Raw genomic sequence first — 18848 nt, 5'->3', positions numbered from 1 at the left:
TTTACTTAAAAAAAAAAAAGTTGTTTTCGTTCTCACAACCCAATCCCAACCCACATTCTCCACGCAAGTCTTTCCAACCCCTCCACCCCGCCTGCATGGCTTGCCCATCACCCGCCCCTGTATCCCTTGCTGCTTACACTCGGGACCCCATAATCTGATACTTGACTGTCCTGTGTTACTTCATGCATGTTGCTTTGGTTGTGCTGGCTGGGTTCTCACCGAGCACTTGGACACTGTTTTCTTCCACAGGGGTGCAAAAGAATTACTTGTCAATTGGTCAAAAGTACTCGTTGGGCTGCTGCCTTATAAGACATCTAAAGAGGGAGGGGACACCCTCACTTTCCTGTGGAAAAAGTGCAGTGGAGGGCGGACAACACTCCAGTAGGCACTGGCATCCTGGAACAATCATCAGAATGCCAGTCTCCTCCCACCCCACTCCCTTATTTTGTTGGAAAAATGCAAAACCTGCATTTTTCCAGAAACCAGATCTCACTCTGTGCATGGAGTGAATGCAGTGTCTGTGTTTAGCATTCCAGTGTGGTCATGATGCATTATGCTTACTCTGTGGCTAAATCTTCCATTTCTCTTCGAAAACACAAAGGATTGGCTAAATACTCCAGTGTGCTATCTTGCCCTTCCTTTCCGCTGTGGCTTTTTTCCTTGTCATCCAGATTGCCCTCATGCTGTAAAAATAACTGGGCAGCCCCAGGTGTGTGTGTGACTCGAAAGGTGAGTGATAAGGTGAGTTATGGGGATGTCTGTGTCAGCACACACACAAATAAATTGGGACGAGATAGGACTGTGTGTGTGTGTGTGTGTGTGTGTGTGTGTGTGTGTGTGTGTCTAACTGCATGCCTGTGGAGACAGCAGATTTTTTTAATGAGGAACAAAAGCTGGGTTACATAAGCAGCACTGTTTAAAACAGCTTGTATAGCAAGAATGGAAAGGAGGTATGAATATTCATAAGCAAAACAGAAGGAGTATTCCTTATCAAGGCGGCGGTGGAGATGAAATTCTGAATATTGTTTGACCACAGTGTGAGGCAGGAAGCTTTCGATGTGTAGATCACATAACGTATCATTCACACTCAAAACCAGCTGGCCCAGTTACCCAAAGGTTTCCCTTCTCTGACACACTAGTAACCAGTTTATTAATTTTTCCATGTGTCATTTAAACAAGTTTGATTCTCGCATCTCTGAAGACCTAAAAGTGAACAAAAATAATGAAAGTAAGAACCAAGTACAAAAATTAACTCCAAATGGATCAAAGGCTTAAATGTAAGAGCCGAAACTATGTAACTCGTGCAAGAAGACAGAGGAATAAATCTCTGTGACCTTGGATTGGGCAGTGGATTCCTAGGTATGACACCCAAAACATAAGCAAGGTGTTTGGCAGAAAAATAGGTCGAATTGAGGACCCAATTTAACTCACGGAGGAAACATCATTAGCACACAGATGTCCTGCTTCCTCAAAGTACCCACCTCGGGTAGTTCTGGGAGTCTCCTGGAGGCATTTTGCATATACTGAAGAAGTCATCACAGTTCATCAGTCGACAAATATCAGCTCAGTGCCTGGCACAACATAGGTACCTGCCATGCCTCTGGTTCGGGGTTCCTACCTGCCCTCACCCTTGACCTTTGCTCTTTTGTTCAGGCAAGACTCTCACTTCCAACCACGAGGGACAGGGATCTTTCTAGGCACTTTCAACTGCTACTAATTTTTTAAAAATATGTTTTTATTGATTTCAGAAAGAGGAAGGAGAGGGAGAGAGAGATAGAAACATCAATGATGAGAGAGAGTCATTGATCAGCTGCCTCCTGCACCCCCTTACTGGGGATCCAGTGTGCAACTCGGGCATGTGCCCTGACCAGGAATTGAACTGTGACCTCCTGGTTCATAGGTCAACACTGAGCCATGCTGACGAGGCCCGCTACTAATTTTTAAAAAATGCTTAACACCTTACTGGATGAAGCATGGTTCTCCCTAATCCTTTAAGCACAAACAAATAACAAGATTTTCTGGCTGTTTAAAAGAAAAAAAAAAAAAATGTGTACTGCCTTAGGTTAGAGAGAAAGTTAGATTTTTCATTGTGTAGCTTTAGACTACGGGGGTTTCAAAGAGTAATGGAATTTCACCTGTTTGCAGAATAAACACGCTTTTGAAAATCTGACTCAAAATGAGCTGTGGCTGGTTTGATGTGGCATCAAGCTAGCAGTTGCTGACTCTGCCTCACCCAGCTTCCCTCTGAAACAGCCCTGGGACTCAGGGAACAGTCACGCCTCAGACAGACAGCCTGCCTATTACCACAACATGTATGCCAACTGAATTCATTAATCAGTGAAGTTCAATATTTGTAAAGCTAAAATCAGATTTGGCAGAATCAGTGGGACATTTTGTGATTGAAAAATCCTCACCTTCCATTTCCAACCCTGGCTTTGGGACCTAAGTGTTGCCTGCCAATAACTTGGACAAGTGTTCTTCTGTCTTATCCCATTGGGGAGGCCAGATTGTTGGGCTAAACTCACCTGGTCAGATCGACCTAGGTACAAAAGATTGGATATAAGATTTTTATCTCTATGTTTATATTTTAGTAACATTGCTCCTATATGCTTTTGGCCAGTACTATGGTGAAATTATCTTAAATTATGACAGGAGGAATTCTATTTGTTAGTGATGCATGCCTAGAACAGTGCCTGACATAGAGTAGACAATGAACATTTATTGTTTGAGCATTTGTAGGAAATTAGTTTTAAAATCAATAGGACCATAATCAGCTTCTAATCACATGCACTTTAATTTTTGAAGAGAATTGAGGCACAGAATTCTTTCATAATAGCTAAATCAATAATTTCATAAAGAATGTCATCATGCAATTCACCGAGAATTTAGAGGAATAAAAGCAGGAACTTGCTAAAAGAACAGCCCATTTAACCGCAAAGAACAGCCTTCGTTGGCTAGTGACCTTCTGGGAATGGCCCTGCCCCTGCATCTTCCCACCACCTACCTGAGGTGAGCGCTGAGCGCTACCAAACCTGCTCATTCATTCTCAGAAGCACAACCATGTCCCTGTCAATGTCGCAGACGCTGTGGGGAAGAAGAAATAATTACTTCTTAAGGCTGAGTGTTAATTTCAGCACCAGGGAAAAGGCAATTTGTAAGAAATAAAGAATGAAATGGGAACAAAAGAAATGCTGTGTTTGATGTAAGACTAGAAAGGCCAGAGACTAAAAACCAGTGACCAGAAGGAAGTGTGTGAAAACACAGTGAGCTGAAACCTCGAGGGAGACCGAGCCCCGTGCAGTGTGGTCAGCATGCAGGGCCCCACCTGTGAACGGGACACGCCCTCTGCTCAAGTCCTACCTCCTGCTTCCCTCTACCCAGACCCGGTGGACATGCTCTCGGATCTCCTGGCTGTTTCAGGAAGTGACATTAAAATCATGAGTCCTGATTGGCAGGTGTTGAGAATGCGTAGTTAGAGGTAGCTCTCAGGCCTTGTTTATCTCTTCTCCCTGCCCCAGTTCCTTGATTCTGTGGATAGAAAGGGGCCACATGCTAAACCTGACAAACTCAGGGGAGGTCTGCATGGCAGGCCCTGCAAACTCAGGGACCTAAAGTAACCACATAGGATGGTGTGAGCATAAAAATTCCTAACTAAAAGCAAGTCAGGGTGGGCAGTCACATCCAAGGTCTGTAACTGCCTTGACAAAGGTCAGTCTTTACCTGAAGTGAGCCTGTCTACTGTCTTTTTGCATCCAAGATAACATACCCTTGCAATGTCAGAGTAACAACCTTTTTCTGGACCCCTCAGGGAATGCCCACTGCCCCAGAGCAGGAGACCATACCCCTTGTTGTTACCTTGATCCCTGAATATCATCTCTGTGCTGTCAGTGTTAACTGTTTCCTGTCCTGTGCTTGCCAGTGTAAAAGAAGCATATCTTCCTTTTGCTCTTTATCTAAGAGGTTTCCCTGTTTTTCTTTCTCCTGCCCCCTAACCTACCACCAGGGGATTTCACGCAACCATCCTTACTTACCTCTCCTCTTTTGGTTCTAATGTATAAAATAAGCTGCAAAACTGCCATTCTCCGGAGTGTTTTCTCAATCTGTTCAGATTTTTCTTCCTGTAATTGTTGTCAGTTTCACTCAAATAAACTCACAAAAATTCTCTACAGGTTTGGACGTTTCCTGCATTAACAATTCCTATATTAAATTACTTTATTCCTTTACTTTCTTGTCTTTGAAAGATAAACACAAAGTAGTAACCTAAAATATTTTTATTTTTGTTTTTTAAAATAATTTTTAGAAAGAGGGGGGGAGAGAGAGAGAAACATCGATCAGCTGCCTCCTGCATACCCCTTACGTGGGATTGAGCTTGCAACCTGGACATGTGCCCTGACCGGGAATTGAACCAGTAACCTTTTGATACATGGGAAGAGGCCTTGGAATACATGTTGTGGTAATAGTGGTACCGGCCAGGACCTAAAATATTTTTAATTCTGCCATTTAAAGGTGCTTTGAATAAAGGCTTTTAAAAATCATTCAAGTATGGCAAGGCCACCAGATCAGAGGACAGATGCCACTGAAAAGGCAGTTTGTTATACTCACAGATCCCAAGAGGAGGAGGCACACCATGCATTGATGGGGAATCACCAGGATTGGCCAAGAGGCAGAAGACCAGGGGAACATTGTTACCAAGAGCCTTTACTGCGGTTTCTGCAGGAAGAAATGGGTTCTGGAACATAGGGTCCTATCCCTAGTTGTCTAGTCCCTGACCCTGCGGTAATTAGGATGAGCGGATAGTGACCCAGAGTGATGGATAAAGGAGGTGTTGGAGATCAGGGCTCTGGATTGGTTAGTTTGCACTTGAAAGGCAAGCTCAAGTTCTTTCTGTTTGCTGTCTCTAGGAGTTGACCAACTCTGGGAGGAGGGGCAGTTCCTCCAGGGTTAGCAAGGCCTGGAGTCAAAGCTTCAGAATACAGAAAATAAAAAGACATGGTTAATAAAAAAAGGCACTCGCATAGATGTAGGTAATAGATGGGTAAGCCAAGCATTTCACTTGTGACTTTCATCACTGCATTGAGCTTTAGTCATCGAAAGGCCAGGCTACTGATAAATTCAAAACCATGCAAAAGGACTCCCTTCAGGAGAAGGGAGCTTCAGGTTTTATTACTGACCCTTAACTGGTCACAACCAATGTGAAGAAAAAGGGTGGGTTAGGGCAGCTGACGAGAACAGGGGGCTTTCTCTCCATTGCAAGGTGGAGACTTAACCCGGAGAGTCCACGGTAGAAGCTCTTACGCTCAATAGGGGTTCAGAGCCTTGGAGAAATAGGTCTGCAGGAAATTACTTTCATGGAGGGGATAAAGATGACATTGGGTTATCGTCCCCAAGAGGCTCTTTCTAACTTTCAAAAGTAATACACAAGTGAAGATGTCAGGGGAAGGGGTCATTCAACCACACTCCAGCCTAAGATTTTCTAGCAATCTGTTATTGGAGTTTGGACAGAATTTTCTCTAGCACTAAAGCTGATAGAATTGTATTAAAAAGGACAATCAGTGGCTCATCCAGTGAATGCCAGTTTGCCATGAGGTGAGAAGAGCTTGCTTTCATCGTAGCTGTTTACACCCTGGTTCCTGAAACCCAAGGAGGGGGGCTATATAGACTCCTCTTCCTCTGGGATGGATAGGCAAGCAAAACAGAAACAAAGTATGCCCATGGAAAAAAAGGACTGCTAAGGAATAAAAAATGCCAAACATGATGCTGAAAACTTCAGAGAAAAAACCACCCTCTGAAATGGTTTTATTTCCAAAACCAAGGGAAACTGTTAGAAACTGTCAACTTCCACAGGATGAAAGGAGATATAACCTTCATGAGAAAGAAGCATAGAAAAATAGATACAGAAGAGCCTGAGATAAAAAGGGAAGTAAGTGGGTGAGATAAGGTATTCAAGAAAACTAAAGATGTACTTATAGCAGGACCCAAAATCAGAGCAATTACTGGGAGAAGACAGAATTGCCAATTCAGAAAATCGAATCAGTAACAGAGGCCAAGATTCAGAAACTCTTTAGGAAAACAGAGGAGTCAGTGGAGTGAGTGAGTGGCGTACCTGAAAAAGGCCATGCCGGAGCAAGAGGAGGGGCAGACATGAAGGTCCAGTAAAACACAGAAGTACTTCCCAGGCCCTGGTACCGGGGAATTCAGCTCAGCGGGGCTCAACACATTCCTAGAAAATTTAGGTAGATCCTCACAAAATACTTGACCTACACGAACTACAAGAAATAAATGAATAAGCCAGTAAGCCAAAAAGGGCGTTATGTGCAAAGGCTAAAAATCTTTTTGGCCTCAGTCTTTTCCTATGTGACAGTATGTGAGAAAGACAAAATATTGGCAGACCTTTGAGGAAAAAATTGTAACATAAGAATTTTATTGCATGCAAGACTGTCTTCTTGCAGTGTGATGTCAACATAAAAGTAGTCCCAGATTTGTAAGGATTTGGAAAAGTAGGTTATTAGCTCTTCACCTTTTTTAAAAAAGTATATTGCATCTGAATGAGAAAGTAAAATAAAGATCTCAAGATCGTAGATTTTATGGTGTTAGAAAGTCAGCCAGTAACGACAGGCACCACTTCAAATAACAGTTCAAATAACTTGAAGATTAAATTATAACACCAAATGCAAGTCTAAAAAAGTTTTTTAAAAAGAAGCTATATGTGACAAAGGAATAATTCAGTTCTCAAAATCTTAGTCAAAAACTTAAAATTATATTACAAAACTCAGAAATTGTGGCAATTTTGAGAGAAAGGATGATTTTAAATTCCACATTTTATACACGAGGGATTCAAAGCATAACATTTCTCTCTTAATTTTGATGTAAGAAGATTGCAGTTTTTATATTTACTTTTAAAAAAATTAAAAATTACCCATACCTACATAAAATACGCAATATATAACCTTTAAATCAATGGAGATAAATGCGAACATATGTGATCCTAGTTTTAGTTTTAGTAATGCCTATTAAAATCTATATGTAACATGGTGGGATGTATTTATTTTCTTTTCATTTTCAGTGTTTTCTAAAATGAACATATATTAATTTTAAATAGAAATTTATTTTTTTAATAAAGAGATGTTTTTCACACATAAGTGAAAAAGTAAATTCATTGGCATTTTCTAAGGCGTTTCCATGCCCAACATTTGTTTGCTCTGTGCAGCCCAGTCTCTCCTTATGTGCAGGCTCATTAAACATCCCAGGAGACAATGGGCTTAGTGCAAACTTCCAGTTGGATTTTGGGAAAATAATCTGCATTGCTTTAAAGAACTATGTGCGCATTTACTAAGGCTTTATAGAGGGTGCGTCTTTTCTTTAAATCCTAGGATGGCAATTACTCATGCACCTTTTTCTTTGATTAGACAGTGGTCTCTTTGAGGCCCCCAATTATTTCTTTTTTCTATTCCCACTACCTGGTCCAGAGCCTGGATATATGTATGTTTATCAAATGGAAGTGAAATGAAATCATATAAATGGAGTTATTCCGCCAGATGGCTGTTGCCATCGCCATGTCCGTTCCCATTATTGAGCTCACCGCCTTAGCTCTCTTTAGTTGCATCTTGAGCCGTTTCAAAGTAGTTCTCTCTCTGTACATTACTGAGGTTTACTCACACCTACAAAACCCAGGTGGCATTTGTTACTATATATGCTTTTAATTACCAGTAGCTTAAATGAGCCATAGTTGTGAAATTGCATTTCCTACTTAAATTTAAAACTCTGGCCACCATCTGATTTTATTTGTCTTGACTTCTCTCCCCCAAGTTATATGGATCTGCATTAATTTTACTTCCTCCAGAAAACTATTTGAGTGAACAATTTAAACATGGCACACCTCCAGGCCTTTGCTCATGCCGTTCACTTGATCCAAGCAAGCAACCTTTTCCCACCCTTCCTCCCCTCACACTTACACTCATCTGAATTCAGATGTCACCCCCTCCATGAAGCTTCTCCATCAGATATGGGTTTTTATCACAAATTGTACAGTCATATTGATAATGCTTATCAAGCAGGGCATGGCCTGTGTCTACTTTATACCCAGTCACATTCTCAAAATACTATGACATGCATGCATTCAGTAGACCCATATTTACTGAGAGGCAACTGTATGCTGGAGCCTCCATCAGACTCCCAGGATATAGCACTAAATAGATAATGAGCAGTGACCTGGCATTGTCCACAAGGAGCTCCCAAGCTTACCTATAGGACAGTGATTACTTCTGACAGAGTTGTGACCAAAGTAAATGGACTAATATATGCAGAGTGTGGGAGGATCTACTTTAGTTAGGTGGTCAAGGTAGACCTACTTGAGGGGAAACTAAGGCCAAGGTCTGATGTACAAGAAGGAGCTAGCCATGTGGAGAGCCAGGCAAGTGCCTTCTAGTCAGAGAAAGGGCATATGCAAAGGTCCTGAGGAAGTTACAAGCATGCTCTGTCCAGGAAAAGACAAAGGCCAGGTGGCTGGAGCAGAGGATGGGAATCACTCGTAAGGGTCAAGTGTGGCAGGAGCTGGAGTCAGTTGGGCAGAAGAACCCAGGTGATACTAGCCTTGCAGTTGGGCTGGGGATGCTGACTCAGGGTCATTAGAGTTCATTAGCCATGAGTTCCCACTCAAGAGTTTTAAATAGGGAAGTGGCATGACCTAATTTCTACTCTTGGAAGATCACTGTAGAGGTGCAGTGGTGCGAGACAGATTTTGAGTGGATGGTGCCACTTACTGAGATGGCAAAGGAAGTGGAGCATGGGGTTCTGGGAGGTTTGGGTTTTAGGCAAGGTTTGCTTGAAAGTGGAGGAATAAAGTAGGCAGGCAGATGTATGAACTTGTGGTTCATGGAAATGTCTGGAAGTGGTACTTGATGTGGGACATATTCACATAGACATGGTATTTAAGGCTATGGGATAGAAACAGATTGTTTTGGAAGGATCAGAATAGGACCCAGGCCAACCCCTGAGGCAACCAAACATTTGGAGGTCAGATGGAAGAGAGACAACTAACAAAGGAGCCCAGGGAGGAGGGGCCAGGAATGTGCGACTTGAAGGAAAACAAAAGGAGAGTATTTTAGGAGGAGCAAACAGCTCACTGTGTGGAAGGCTCTGGGAGAGGCAGTCAGTGAGGACAGATTTCCTTCCCAGTTGGCAAATCCAAGGTGGTTGGCAGCCTTGTTGGGCATGTAGTTTCTCAGGAAAGTTTACCCCTATTCATACTTCCTCAGAAAAAATATTATTTGGTTTATGTATTTCAGTTTTTAAAAAAAGGAGTCTTAGAAAGCAAAACCCAAGGTATTCAAAAAACGGAGGCCATAACTACAGGGTAATGAGAAGGAATCCTAGGGAAACGATGAGGGGAGGACGCCACACTGGGCAGTAAAACCTGAAGACTCCACAGAGAATGTCTTCAAGAGGAACATGGGTCCCAATTATAAGGACAAGGACTTTCATATGCTTTGGCAATTTAAAACTCCAAGGAGGGGAAACACACAAAGAAAGACACAGGGCCTCCACAAAGAAGGACACTTAGTGCCTTGGTCCCAAGGGGGAGGGATCTGGGTGGCGCACACAGCATCCACTACAGGTAATTATGAAAAAAGTACCAATTAGAGAATCTGGAATTTAAATTTTGATCATGAAAAGAACTAAATGGGAAGAACGGATAAAGCTGAAGACTGAATGAGTGAGCTGGAGGACAGAGCCAGGGCCTTCTCCCAGAGAGCAGAGCACTCACAGAAGGGAAGGCGTGAGGGAAGAGGGAAGAGACATGAGTGATCATCAGAAGGTCGATGTGGTACAATGTCCATCAATTGAAAAAGGAATGTTGTAAAGAAATAGTAGAAGAATTGGTAAACAGGAGGTAGTAAGCTAAGTGTTAGAAACCTTTCGTAGATACTGTAGGAAGCTGATGAGCAAAGAGATACTAGTGCTGACCATTAAAGCCATAGCACTAATCACTGAGCGAATTAAAAACAAATGAATATGTGTGTTAACCTCTAGGAGCTCCGACTAGGGATAGGAATGGGAAGACTTTTCATTTTCATTTACTATTTTATACTTTCTTTTTTATAATAGGCATATTTCTTTAAAAAATTTTAAGTAAGGAATATTGATCTTTCCTCCTGACTATCGTGGTAGAGATCAATAACCATGATAAGTGCTTAGTGGTTGACATTCATTTTGGCTCTGTTTATTGAGCACTGACTGTGCTAGGCATTGTTTGAGAGATGTATTGTCATCCCATCATCCCCACTTGATAGACTTAGAAAAATACAATAATTTATCCAAGGTCATGTGGCTATCGAGATGTGGGGCTGGGATTCCTTTCCGTGCCTGTAGACAGACCCCTGTTCTCACCAGTGTCACTGCACTGTTGCAGGGACTCCTCGGTATCATCAACGCCTCTTCTTTGGCATTGGTCTTTGGGCCTTGGGTGGTAAACAGTGGGTTTAGATCTGAAAAGTCTTGATAAATGCCCTAGGAAACTAAATTCCAAACAGGAGTGTACATTTGGTTAACAGGGGAATAGGCAGCACCCAGAGATAAATTTTGTTTAAAATAAAGCAGGATGGCTAGACCAGAAGGGGACTGGTGCAGAGAGTAGAGTTCACACTTTGGGGTGTATATATTCCACCACTGAACAGTAATATAATGATGATGAAATGGGGACATGTTGGAGATGACCCCAGAGCCATGGTGTCACAGAAATGACTATAAGCTAAATAAGAGAGTAGTCATCTCTTTCATTTCCTGACCTTAAGGCAAGTGTTGTAGGTAGTCTCCTGTTGGACTCGAGGCTACCTGAACGCCAGTGGAGTTGGATGTTTGGTTAGGCCAAGGCAGCAAGGTGAAAGCCAATTTCTTGCTTGCCTGTGAGTCGCGCCAGCCAGGCTGAGCAACTATGGGTTCTGCATAGCTCCTCTTCCTTTGTATCGTTTCAGCCTCTCCCGTTCTCCCGTCCCTGCGTTAATGCATGACTTTCGTCTCCAGCTTTGCCTTCCTGAAGTAACTCTGGTATTCTTCCCATGTGCATTTTTGTCTCCCCGTTAATTCAGTCTTTATTTAGTAGGATGAAGCTTTAAAATAAAATAAAAAACTGACCATGACAATCTCTTGCTTAAAATATTTCACTTGGAAAACTAAAAAAAGCAAAACGAAAAACAAGAAGTTTTCAGTATATCCAGATTCTGTAATATGATGCTCAGGGCTTTGAAATTTTGGCTTCTCCCCACTGCTCTTAGATTCAATTTCGATAGCCTCACACTTCAACCAAATTGACCTTTTAAGTTTCCTCCTTCACTATGATTTCTACAAACTGCCTTTTCCCCCCCAGAACCCTTCCAAATTATGCAACCCCCCTTCTCTCCCTCCCCTTTTTCCTGGTTAACACATACTGTCCCTTCAGGTCTCAACTCCAGTAGAACTCTCCCAGGAGGCTTATAGACGTGATGGTAGTGTCCCTGCCTGCAGAAGACCCTGCAACTTCCTCTGTTACCATGTTCAAGTCTGATTCCAAACTAGAAGAGAGGTGCCAGGAGGGGGCGCCTGTGTTTCTCTTGTTCACCATTGCAGCCTCCCTTCCTCTCATAGTAGCTTACATTTAAGACATTAAGTGCACATCAAATTAATGAATTATTGACAGAAAGGGTGCCCTTGCTCAGTAGACCTCCTTGTCTCTCTGTCAGCTGCCCAGACCTTGTTATCTCTGGTACAGCAGCTTCCCGAAGCTGAGGCTACTCTCTGTCCCCAGAGCTGTTTGAAGTCTGGAGTCCAGCCAACGTGAGCCTGATTCTAAGACAGGAAAAGAGAGCAGAATCTTCAAGCAATAGATCAAGGGAATTGAGGCTGATGGGGGTAGAATTCTGAAACAAATTACTAAGTGCATTAGTAAATGCACAAGGCCCCTTTAGAGTCCAATAAATGGTTTTTAAAAAATGAATTAGAAATAAATATTTGTGAGCACTTAGAAAGAAAAAAGTTGATCAGCATGAATCATCACTGATTAAAAAATAACAGGTTATTTTTGCAGTTTGGGGTTTCCTGGTGATATTTTGATAACCTTTCGGTTACCTCTCCTGTCTTGGATTCTGTACATGTAAGGAAGGGTAAAGGTATGGGAAACTATTATCATTTGTTAAAATGATGTAGTCAACACTAAAATTATTAACAAGCCATTTCACACTAAGTCCCCGGTCTGTTTCCCACGAACTGAACGTCTCAGGTCTAGCCACATTTCAAGTGGTCAATGGCTGTTGGAGCTCTTGGCTGCTAAGGAACAGCCAGTGCAGGGTTACAGTTTCAGTCTCCTGGGGGTGGTGGGAGGGGTGACATTTAAAGAGGAACTTCACCTTCCACCTTTGACTCTAATGCCTCTCTGCCCCCAACTGCCCCCTTTGGCAATGTGAAGGGAGTGCTTTGCATCTGCCTTTGCGTGTCCTGGTAGAGCCAATGTAGATATTTCTGAATTTGGAGAGAACAGGTGTTTCTCCTGCAACCTTCCAACAAGCGTCATTTCCCTCCTGGCAGCTATGCTGGGAGTTTACGTGTTGGATTTCTGCTTTGAAAAAGACTGAAGTGGGTTGCATGAATTAAATAATGTACTCTAAATACCAAATTGGGGGCAGAATATCTTGCTTTATGTGAAGTTGTGACAAATTAGGGAGTCCCTGGCTAATGGATCAGAAATAAATCTTGTAGTCCCTAAATGCCCAGGTCAGTGTTAGGGGAAGGGAACAGAAGACCGCCTTGTTCTGTAGTTATTTTTGCCACGCTGCCCAAGGGGAGAGGCAGAGCGTCAAAACAAACACATCAGCCTCTTAAAGTAGCTTTAAAACAACCTACCCAAGTTTCCCCTCAAAATTCCAAACCGGTTGCCGAAAATGAAGGAGCGAGAAGGGGCCCCGCGGTACGGGCGTCCTGGAGGGGGCGCTGTGAGGGCGCGGAGTTCATTAGTGCCGGCGCCACGCCGCGCCGAGCTCGGCCAAGGAGTCCTGCTCCGCACGCCCATTATTTACAGCGGTTGTGAGGCGTGCACCGTGTTGGGCATCTTCTTTTTAAGTAGGGCGACTTCAAAAAGTCGCGGGCACCCCCTCCCCACCCGGGCGCGTGCAGGGGCGATCCCGCGGACCACGCTTGTCCAGGCGCAGGTGCCGGGCGGCGCGGCCACTGGGCAGCGTCTGGCTGGCCGGTCGGGGATGCCTTGCGGATGCACGATGTGTCCCCGGCCAGCAGGAGGAAGGAAGAGGAAGTGAGACAGCGGAGCCGACCGACCCGAGTGTAAGTGCGTGTGCTCGGGAGCCCGGCGGGCGACCATGGGCACCGGGTAGCTGCGGACCACCCACGCCGCCGGCCCGCAGGGCCCCGCCGCCTCCGCCCGCCCCGGTCCCGCGCCCGGGCTCTGTTCCGGGGGAACCCTCGCCGCGGCAGCCCCTGTCGGGAGACCCTGGGCAGGTTCGTAAAGTTTCCTGGGCTGGCGCCTCGCCCCGGCGCTGACCTCAGCGCGCCTAGGAAGGAGCTGGGCTGGGGCTCGGAGCAGGCGTCCTGCTCTGGGGGGGACTCTGGTCGCCTCGGAGACACTTTTGTTTCCTCCCTGGGGGCGCCGCGGCTCGGGCAGGGGTGGCCGCGGTGCTCGGTGCTCGGCGCTCGGGCGGGTGAGGGCTGCGGGCGCGCCGGGGCGCTTGGCAGTTGGGGAAGTCTGGGCAGAGGGGGCGGGGGGCAGGGGAAGCGGAGGGAGGGGACCCGGGCATGGAGAGCAGGGCCCGGGCCCTGGAACGCGCAGAGGCGGTTCGGCCAAGGCCGGCTGGAGGGGGCCGCCGGAGGACTGCGCTGCTCGAAGAGGGATTGGGGACAAGGGGAGTGTGGGACTGGGGACTTGGAGACCCGAGAGGCTGCGCTGGAGAAGGAATTGACGGCTCGGACTCCCCGCTTTTCTCGAGCACTGGCGGATGGGAGGGAATCCCCCTGCGAGCGCGCTCCTGGAAGGGCTCTGTGATGGGCTAGAGGGATGGAGGGCCCCCAAGGGACGGGAGGGGGTGGTCGTGGCAGCCGGGAGCCCGGGGACCACTCTTAGTAAATACCCGCCTCCCAGGACACGCCGAAGTCCCCACTGGGACTGGAAAGACGGTGGGGGGCCTTGAAGGGAGAGGCCAGCGTCGGAGAGGGGACGCACCGGGCGCGCCTACAGAGGGGGGGCAGCGGAGCGCTGGGGGCCCGGAGATGGGAGCGGAGGGGCGCCGAGGTCGCGGGCGCAGCTTTGAGGAACAGGAAACAGAACTCGGCCGGCGGGTGCGCGTGCGGGGAGGTCTTCGGGCGCGCGGCGGTGAGTGCGCGCGTGAGGGGAGGTCCTCGGGCGCGCGGCGGTGAGTGCGCGCGTGCGGGGAGGTCTGCGGGCCCGCGGCGGTGAGTGCGCGCGTGCGGGGAGGTCTGCGGGCCCGCGGCGGTGAGTGCGCGCGTGCGGGGAGGTCCGCGGGCGCACGGTGATGAGTGCGCGTGCACGTGCGCGCGCCCGTGTGAGTGCAACCACGGACCGCGAGGGCTCTGGAGCCCGACTCCCTGACCAGTGACCCTCTCCCTCACGGGGCCTTTTGAAGTTAGCAGCTTCGGGCAGGGGTTGTTGGGGTTGGGACCTAAGAGGACCTAAAACCGCAGGGCTTGGTCCCCAGTGGACAGCTCCCCAGACTCACTCAGGGAATGTATTTTGTGATGAGCTGTGCCCCGACCACGTGACTCCTAACACCTCTGGCCATGAATGATGCGAACCTAATTCATTATATTTAGGATTTTAGAGGACCTAAGACAAGGGTTTCTGACTCGGGAGGCAGAGGCCTGGGCTCCCCACTTAGAGCTCCCAGTGACTTGGGGTTGGGGGGCAGTGAAAGGAGTTCTGTCTGTAAAGTATAAGTAATTAATGACCTGATGTATGTAACAACTCTTTGAGGGTAACTGGGACTAGAGGGACTCAGATGGGAAAGGCTGGCTGGCAGTAGCTATCACTAAGGGCTCCCTCTGGTCATGATTCTCCATATTATCTCACCTCCATACCTTCTTCCAAGGTTGTCTCAAGGATTATTGTGCCAGGGTTTAGAGAACTGGGGGTGGTAAATCAGAAAGGCAGACCCCCTGCTCTCATGGAGCTGCCAGTTTTCCTTAGAACTGACCTCTGAACCTCCGCTCTGTACCGTGGTACATTTCCTATCTCCAGAGGACTGTGGTTACATGTGCACTTGCCTTCTTTCCTACTGCATTTATTACTCAAAATAATTTTTTAAAAATTAGATGGACTGGTAGTCTTCTTGGGAATTCATGGGGTATTGAAACTCTGCAAGGGGGGCAGTGTCAGGAGGGAAGGGGCGCAGGGGAGGTGCTTGGTAGGTATCAGGGAAGCCCAGGCTGGGAGGCAAGCCCAGAATGGGTCTGGTGGAACAGAGGACCTGGAGCAGCCAGTGGGCTCCAGGGTGGGTGGTCTTATTGATGGCTATATCCACCAGGCCCCCCTTCCCAGGTCTCATCTCTCTGCCTTCTTGACTGCAGCCTCTCTGATTGCCTCATGTTCTTCTCTTTCACCAAGTTCTCTCCGCAGGGCCTTTGCACATATTACCCCACTTGCATAAGCAGCTTTTCCCTAACGTCCAGGTGGCTCATTGCCTTGCTTCCCCCCCCCCCCCGTCTCTGCCCAGCTGTCAGCAAACAGGAGGCCTTCCCTGAATGCCTCATATAAAATATCGAAGTGCCCGGCCGGGCGTGGCTCAGAGGTTGAGCGTCGACCTAGGATCCAGGCGATCGGGGTTCGATTCCTGGTCAGGGCACATGCCCGGGTTGTGGGCTCGATCAATGACTCTCTCATCATTGATGTTTCTGTCTCTCTCCCCCTTTCCATTCCTCTCTCTGAAATCAATAAAGATATATTAAAATAAAATAAAATAGCGAAGTGCCACTCCCTGGTTCTCTTAGGTTACCCAATATTCTCTCTTAGTCCTTAATACCCCCTGGCATTATATACTGATTTATTTGATTATTGTGTCTCCCCCATTAGAGGTTCTGAGGGCAGGGACCTTGTCTTGTTTACAGGTCCGTAACCTAGACTGACTCCCAGAATAGTAGCTGCTCAATAAATACTTGTCGACTGATTGAATAAGAGATGCTGTTATGGGAGAGGCTCACCAGGGAAATATACCAGCAAAACATTGTGACATCAGTGGCAAGTAGGAAGCCCAGATAACAGACTTGCTTTTCCTCTTCTGTGCCCTCCTCTGTGCTCACCTGCCCTTCTTGTAGACAGACCCCATTCTGCCCTGAGTAGCCTCCTCCCTTAGAATTCCTGCCTGAAGAAAGGAACAGAGAGGTGGTTCCTTGGGAGGGCGGTAAACAGGTACAGATCGTTCATGACATATAAGCACTCCAGATCTGGTGGTGGTTGTCTTTGTGGAGAAAGTCTTTCCAAAGTGTGTGTTGCTTTTAGCCAAAGAAATACTCCCCCAGGAGGAAGGAGACATATACTGTATCCCACTCTACTCTCCCAGCAGGTAGGAGTGGGGCAGAGGAAGAGAGAAGAGGAGGGAGGAAGGAGAGGGAGGCAGTTGCAGGGGAGAAGAGAAAAATGGAAGAGAGAAAACAGACTGGGGTCGGGGGGTTCCACAGTGCCACTCCATCTTCAGCATTTATTGAATTACAGTGCTGAGCTAGGACAATACTTACGTGTTTTAAAGTTGTTTACCCCCTGTGGGTGTTTGGTGTGGGTGGGTGGGGAGAGGTGGTCGAGGAGTGCTTTGAAGCCCTAGCAGAGAGGATGTAGCTGGGGGTGTGCCAGGGAGCTCAAGTATATGCACACTTTGCCTAGGTTAGCACCTTTCTGAACCCTGAAAGTCTAGAGGTATTGGTTCCCGTGGAGGACTCCCCCTCTCCGGGTCTAAGACAACGGGTACCCTTCAGGTTTGTCCCTGAAGCCTGCAACCACGTTTTAGTGCCTGGAACCATTCAAGTGGGTAGTTTGGCTTACAAGACATTTATTCTGCGGCAGTTGGAACAGGTGGGGAGTTACTAAACCCCGCACACCGCAGAGCCTCAAGTGTTTGCCTAATTACGCAACCCCAGTTCTGTTTCCTCCCCGTCAACCAGCCCAGTGCCTCTGAAGCTGTGGGTCGCAGTCCAGGAGTGGATTACGGTATCCATTCATTAGGCCCAGACCAGCAGCTCAAAACATGAAAGAGAAGCTACTACAATGGAAAATAGAGTGTTTCAGAAAATAGACATTGGATCTTAATGTCAAGTGTTATTGCTTAATGTGAGTCATGCTAAGAAAAAAGATCACACACTTCAGAATTATTAATTCTGAAGACCCTAGGAGTCTACCTTTTTAACCAGTTTGCCAGAGATTCTGATGAAAGTGGTTCATAGGGCTATACTTTTAAGAAATAGTTAGCTGCCCCCCTCCCCTTACAAAATGCTATTGGTTTTATCTCCTGCAAGAGATGTTATTTCCATCCTGGCAGGTGTGGCAGAGTTGGCTGGAGTTTCATCCTATGCACTGAAGGGTCATAGTTCGATTCCTGGTCAGGGCACATGCCCAGGTTGCAGGTTAGATCCTGAGTCAGGGCCTGTACAGGAGGCAACCAACTGATTGATGTTTCTCTCTCTCCCTCTCCCTTCCTCTCTCTCTAAAATAAAAATAAAATAAAAGATATGTTATTTCCAAATGTTGAATCAGATGCCATAAATGCAAGCAGCCATTGACTTAACTTTGAAACGCTCCTGTTTCCAGGACGTGATGCTGTGCGAGGCCCTGATGCTGCCATCCTGGCGAAACTGGAAATCCAGGTGGCGTGATTTTCACTTCGGAGATTAGGAGAAGCAGTCCATTCATTTGTAGTAACTCTTTAGCCTTAGAGTAAAAAGACTGAATTTATACTTTTCTGGCCAACTTTTAATCTAGAGCTTCTGAGGTCTTTGGAACCTTGCTCAACTTTTCCTTTCATACTTTACACCTAGGATCACTCCATATACACGATTTTAATTACTTTTCAGGGTTTTGCAGACAGTAGTAACCTCTTTGAGTGGTAGCCACATTGCTATGCCACATAATTAGATCAAGCATTGCAGCTGACCTAGGCTGGGAACTGGCCAACCCAAGAGGAAAGAGGCTGAGGACTTCAGTGCCAAATGTAAGGACTTTGAAGGCCCACCATCTAGGTGACAGAGCAGAGCGTGGCTCAAGTGAAATGCACGTGGCCCATGAAAGCATGTGAATGTGCCCAGCATGGCATTTGTAGGTGCAGCAGAGCCAGCCAAGATGCACTTTGTGGCAGGGTTCAGTTTTCTGGATAACTTAGGTGATCTGAGTGTTAACAGTCAGAACTCATTGATAACACCCAGAACTGAAGCCTGCAAAACACTAGCATGACCCATCGTGGAGTTAACCTCTGACTTAGCACCCTGTTTTCTGAACTTGAACAGGATAAGTGCGGGGACAGTTGGAGCAGAGTGTCGTCACTGGCTCAGGTGGGTGAACAGTGAGCACCTGGTAGGAACCCGTGTGGGAGAAGGGTTGCCAGCTCACTCAACAATTCACTGCGGCAGCCAGCGGCAGAGTGCTGAGTCGAGGAATTAGTCACCTGTATAAATAGAAGATGATTCTCAGCCATTGCTCTGGGCTCCCCACAAACCCTGATTCCCAGAACCTGAGCAAGATTATTATTAGAGCCTCAATTTTAGGAATCGAGGCTACTGTCTTGGCTGTTTTTGTTCGAACAGTTAATGCAGGGAACAAAACATTCCTTGGTAGGAAACACTGGAGAACCTACCACCCGCTCTGTGTTGGGTGTGTT

General features: G+C 46.5%; 1 protein-coding gene across 2 annotated transcripts in view; it reads left to right on the top strand.

The window, feature by feature from the left end:
* Nucleotides 1-12817: 12817 nt before the first annotated feature.
* The window catches only part of ELMO1 (engulfment and cell motility 1), a 349884-nt gene continuing 343853 nt past the window's right edge, over nucleotides 12818-18848 (top strand). The window contains exon 1 of one of the 2 annotated variants that reach the window (XM_081146832.1): nucleotides 12818-13305. In XM_081146832.1, the coding sequence (XP_081002958.1) occupies nucleotides 13235-13305 (71 nt within the window). In that variant the 5' untranslated portion in view covers nucleotides 12818-13234. Of the gene's footprint in view, nucleotides 13480-18848 lie in introns of both variants that reach the window. The other variant, XM_081146833.1, reaches the window with a different exon arrangement.

The sequence above is a fragment of the Miniopterus schreibersii genome (assembly GCF_964146895.1).
Source record: "Miniopterus schreibersii genome assembly, chromosome: 9".
NCBI lineage: Eukaryota > Metazoa > Chordata > Mammalia > Chiroptera > Miniopteridae > Miniopterus > Miniopterus schreibersii.
The sequence above is the reverse complement of the archived record's forward strand: the minus strand, read 5'-3'. Positions and strand labels throughout refer to the sequence as shown.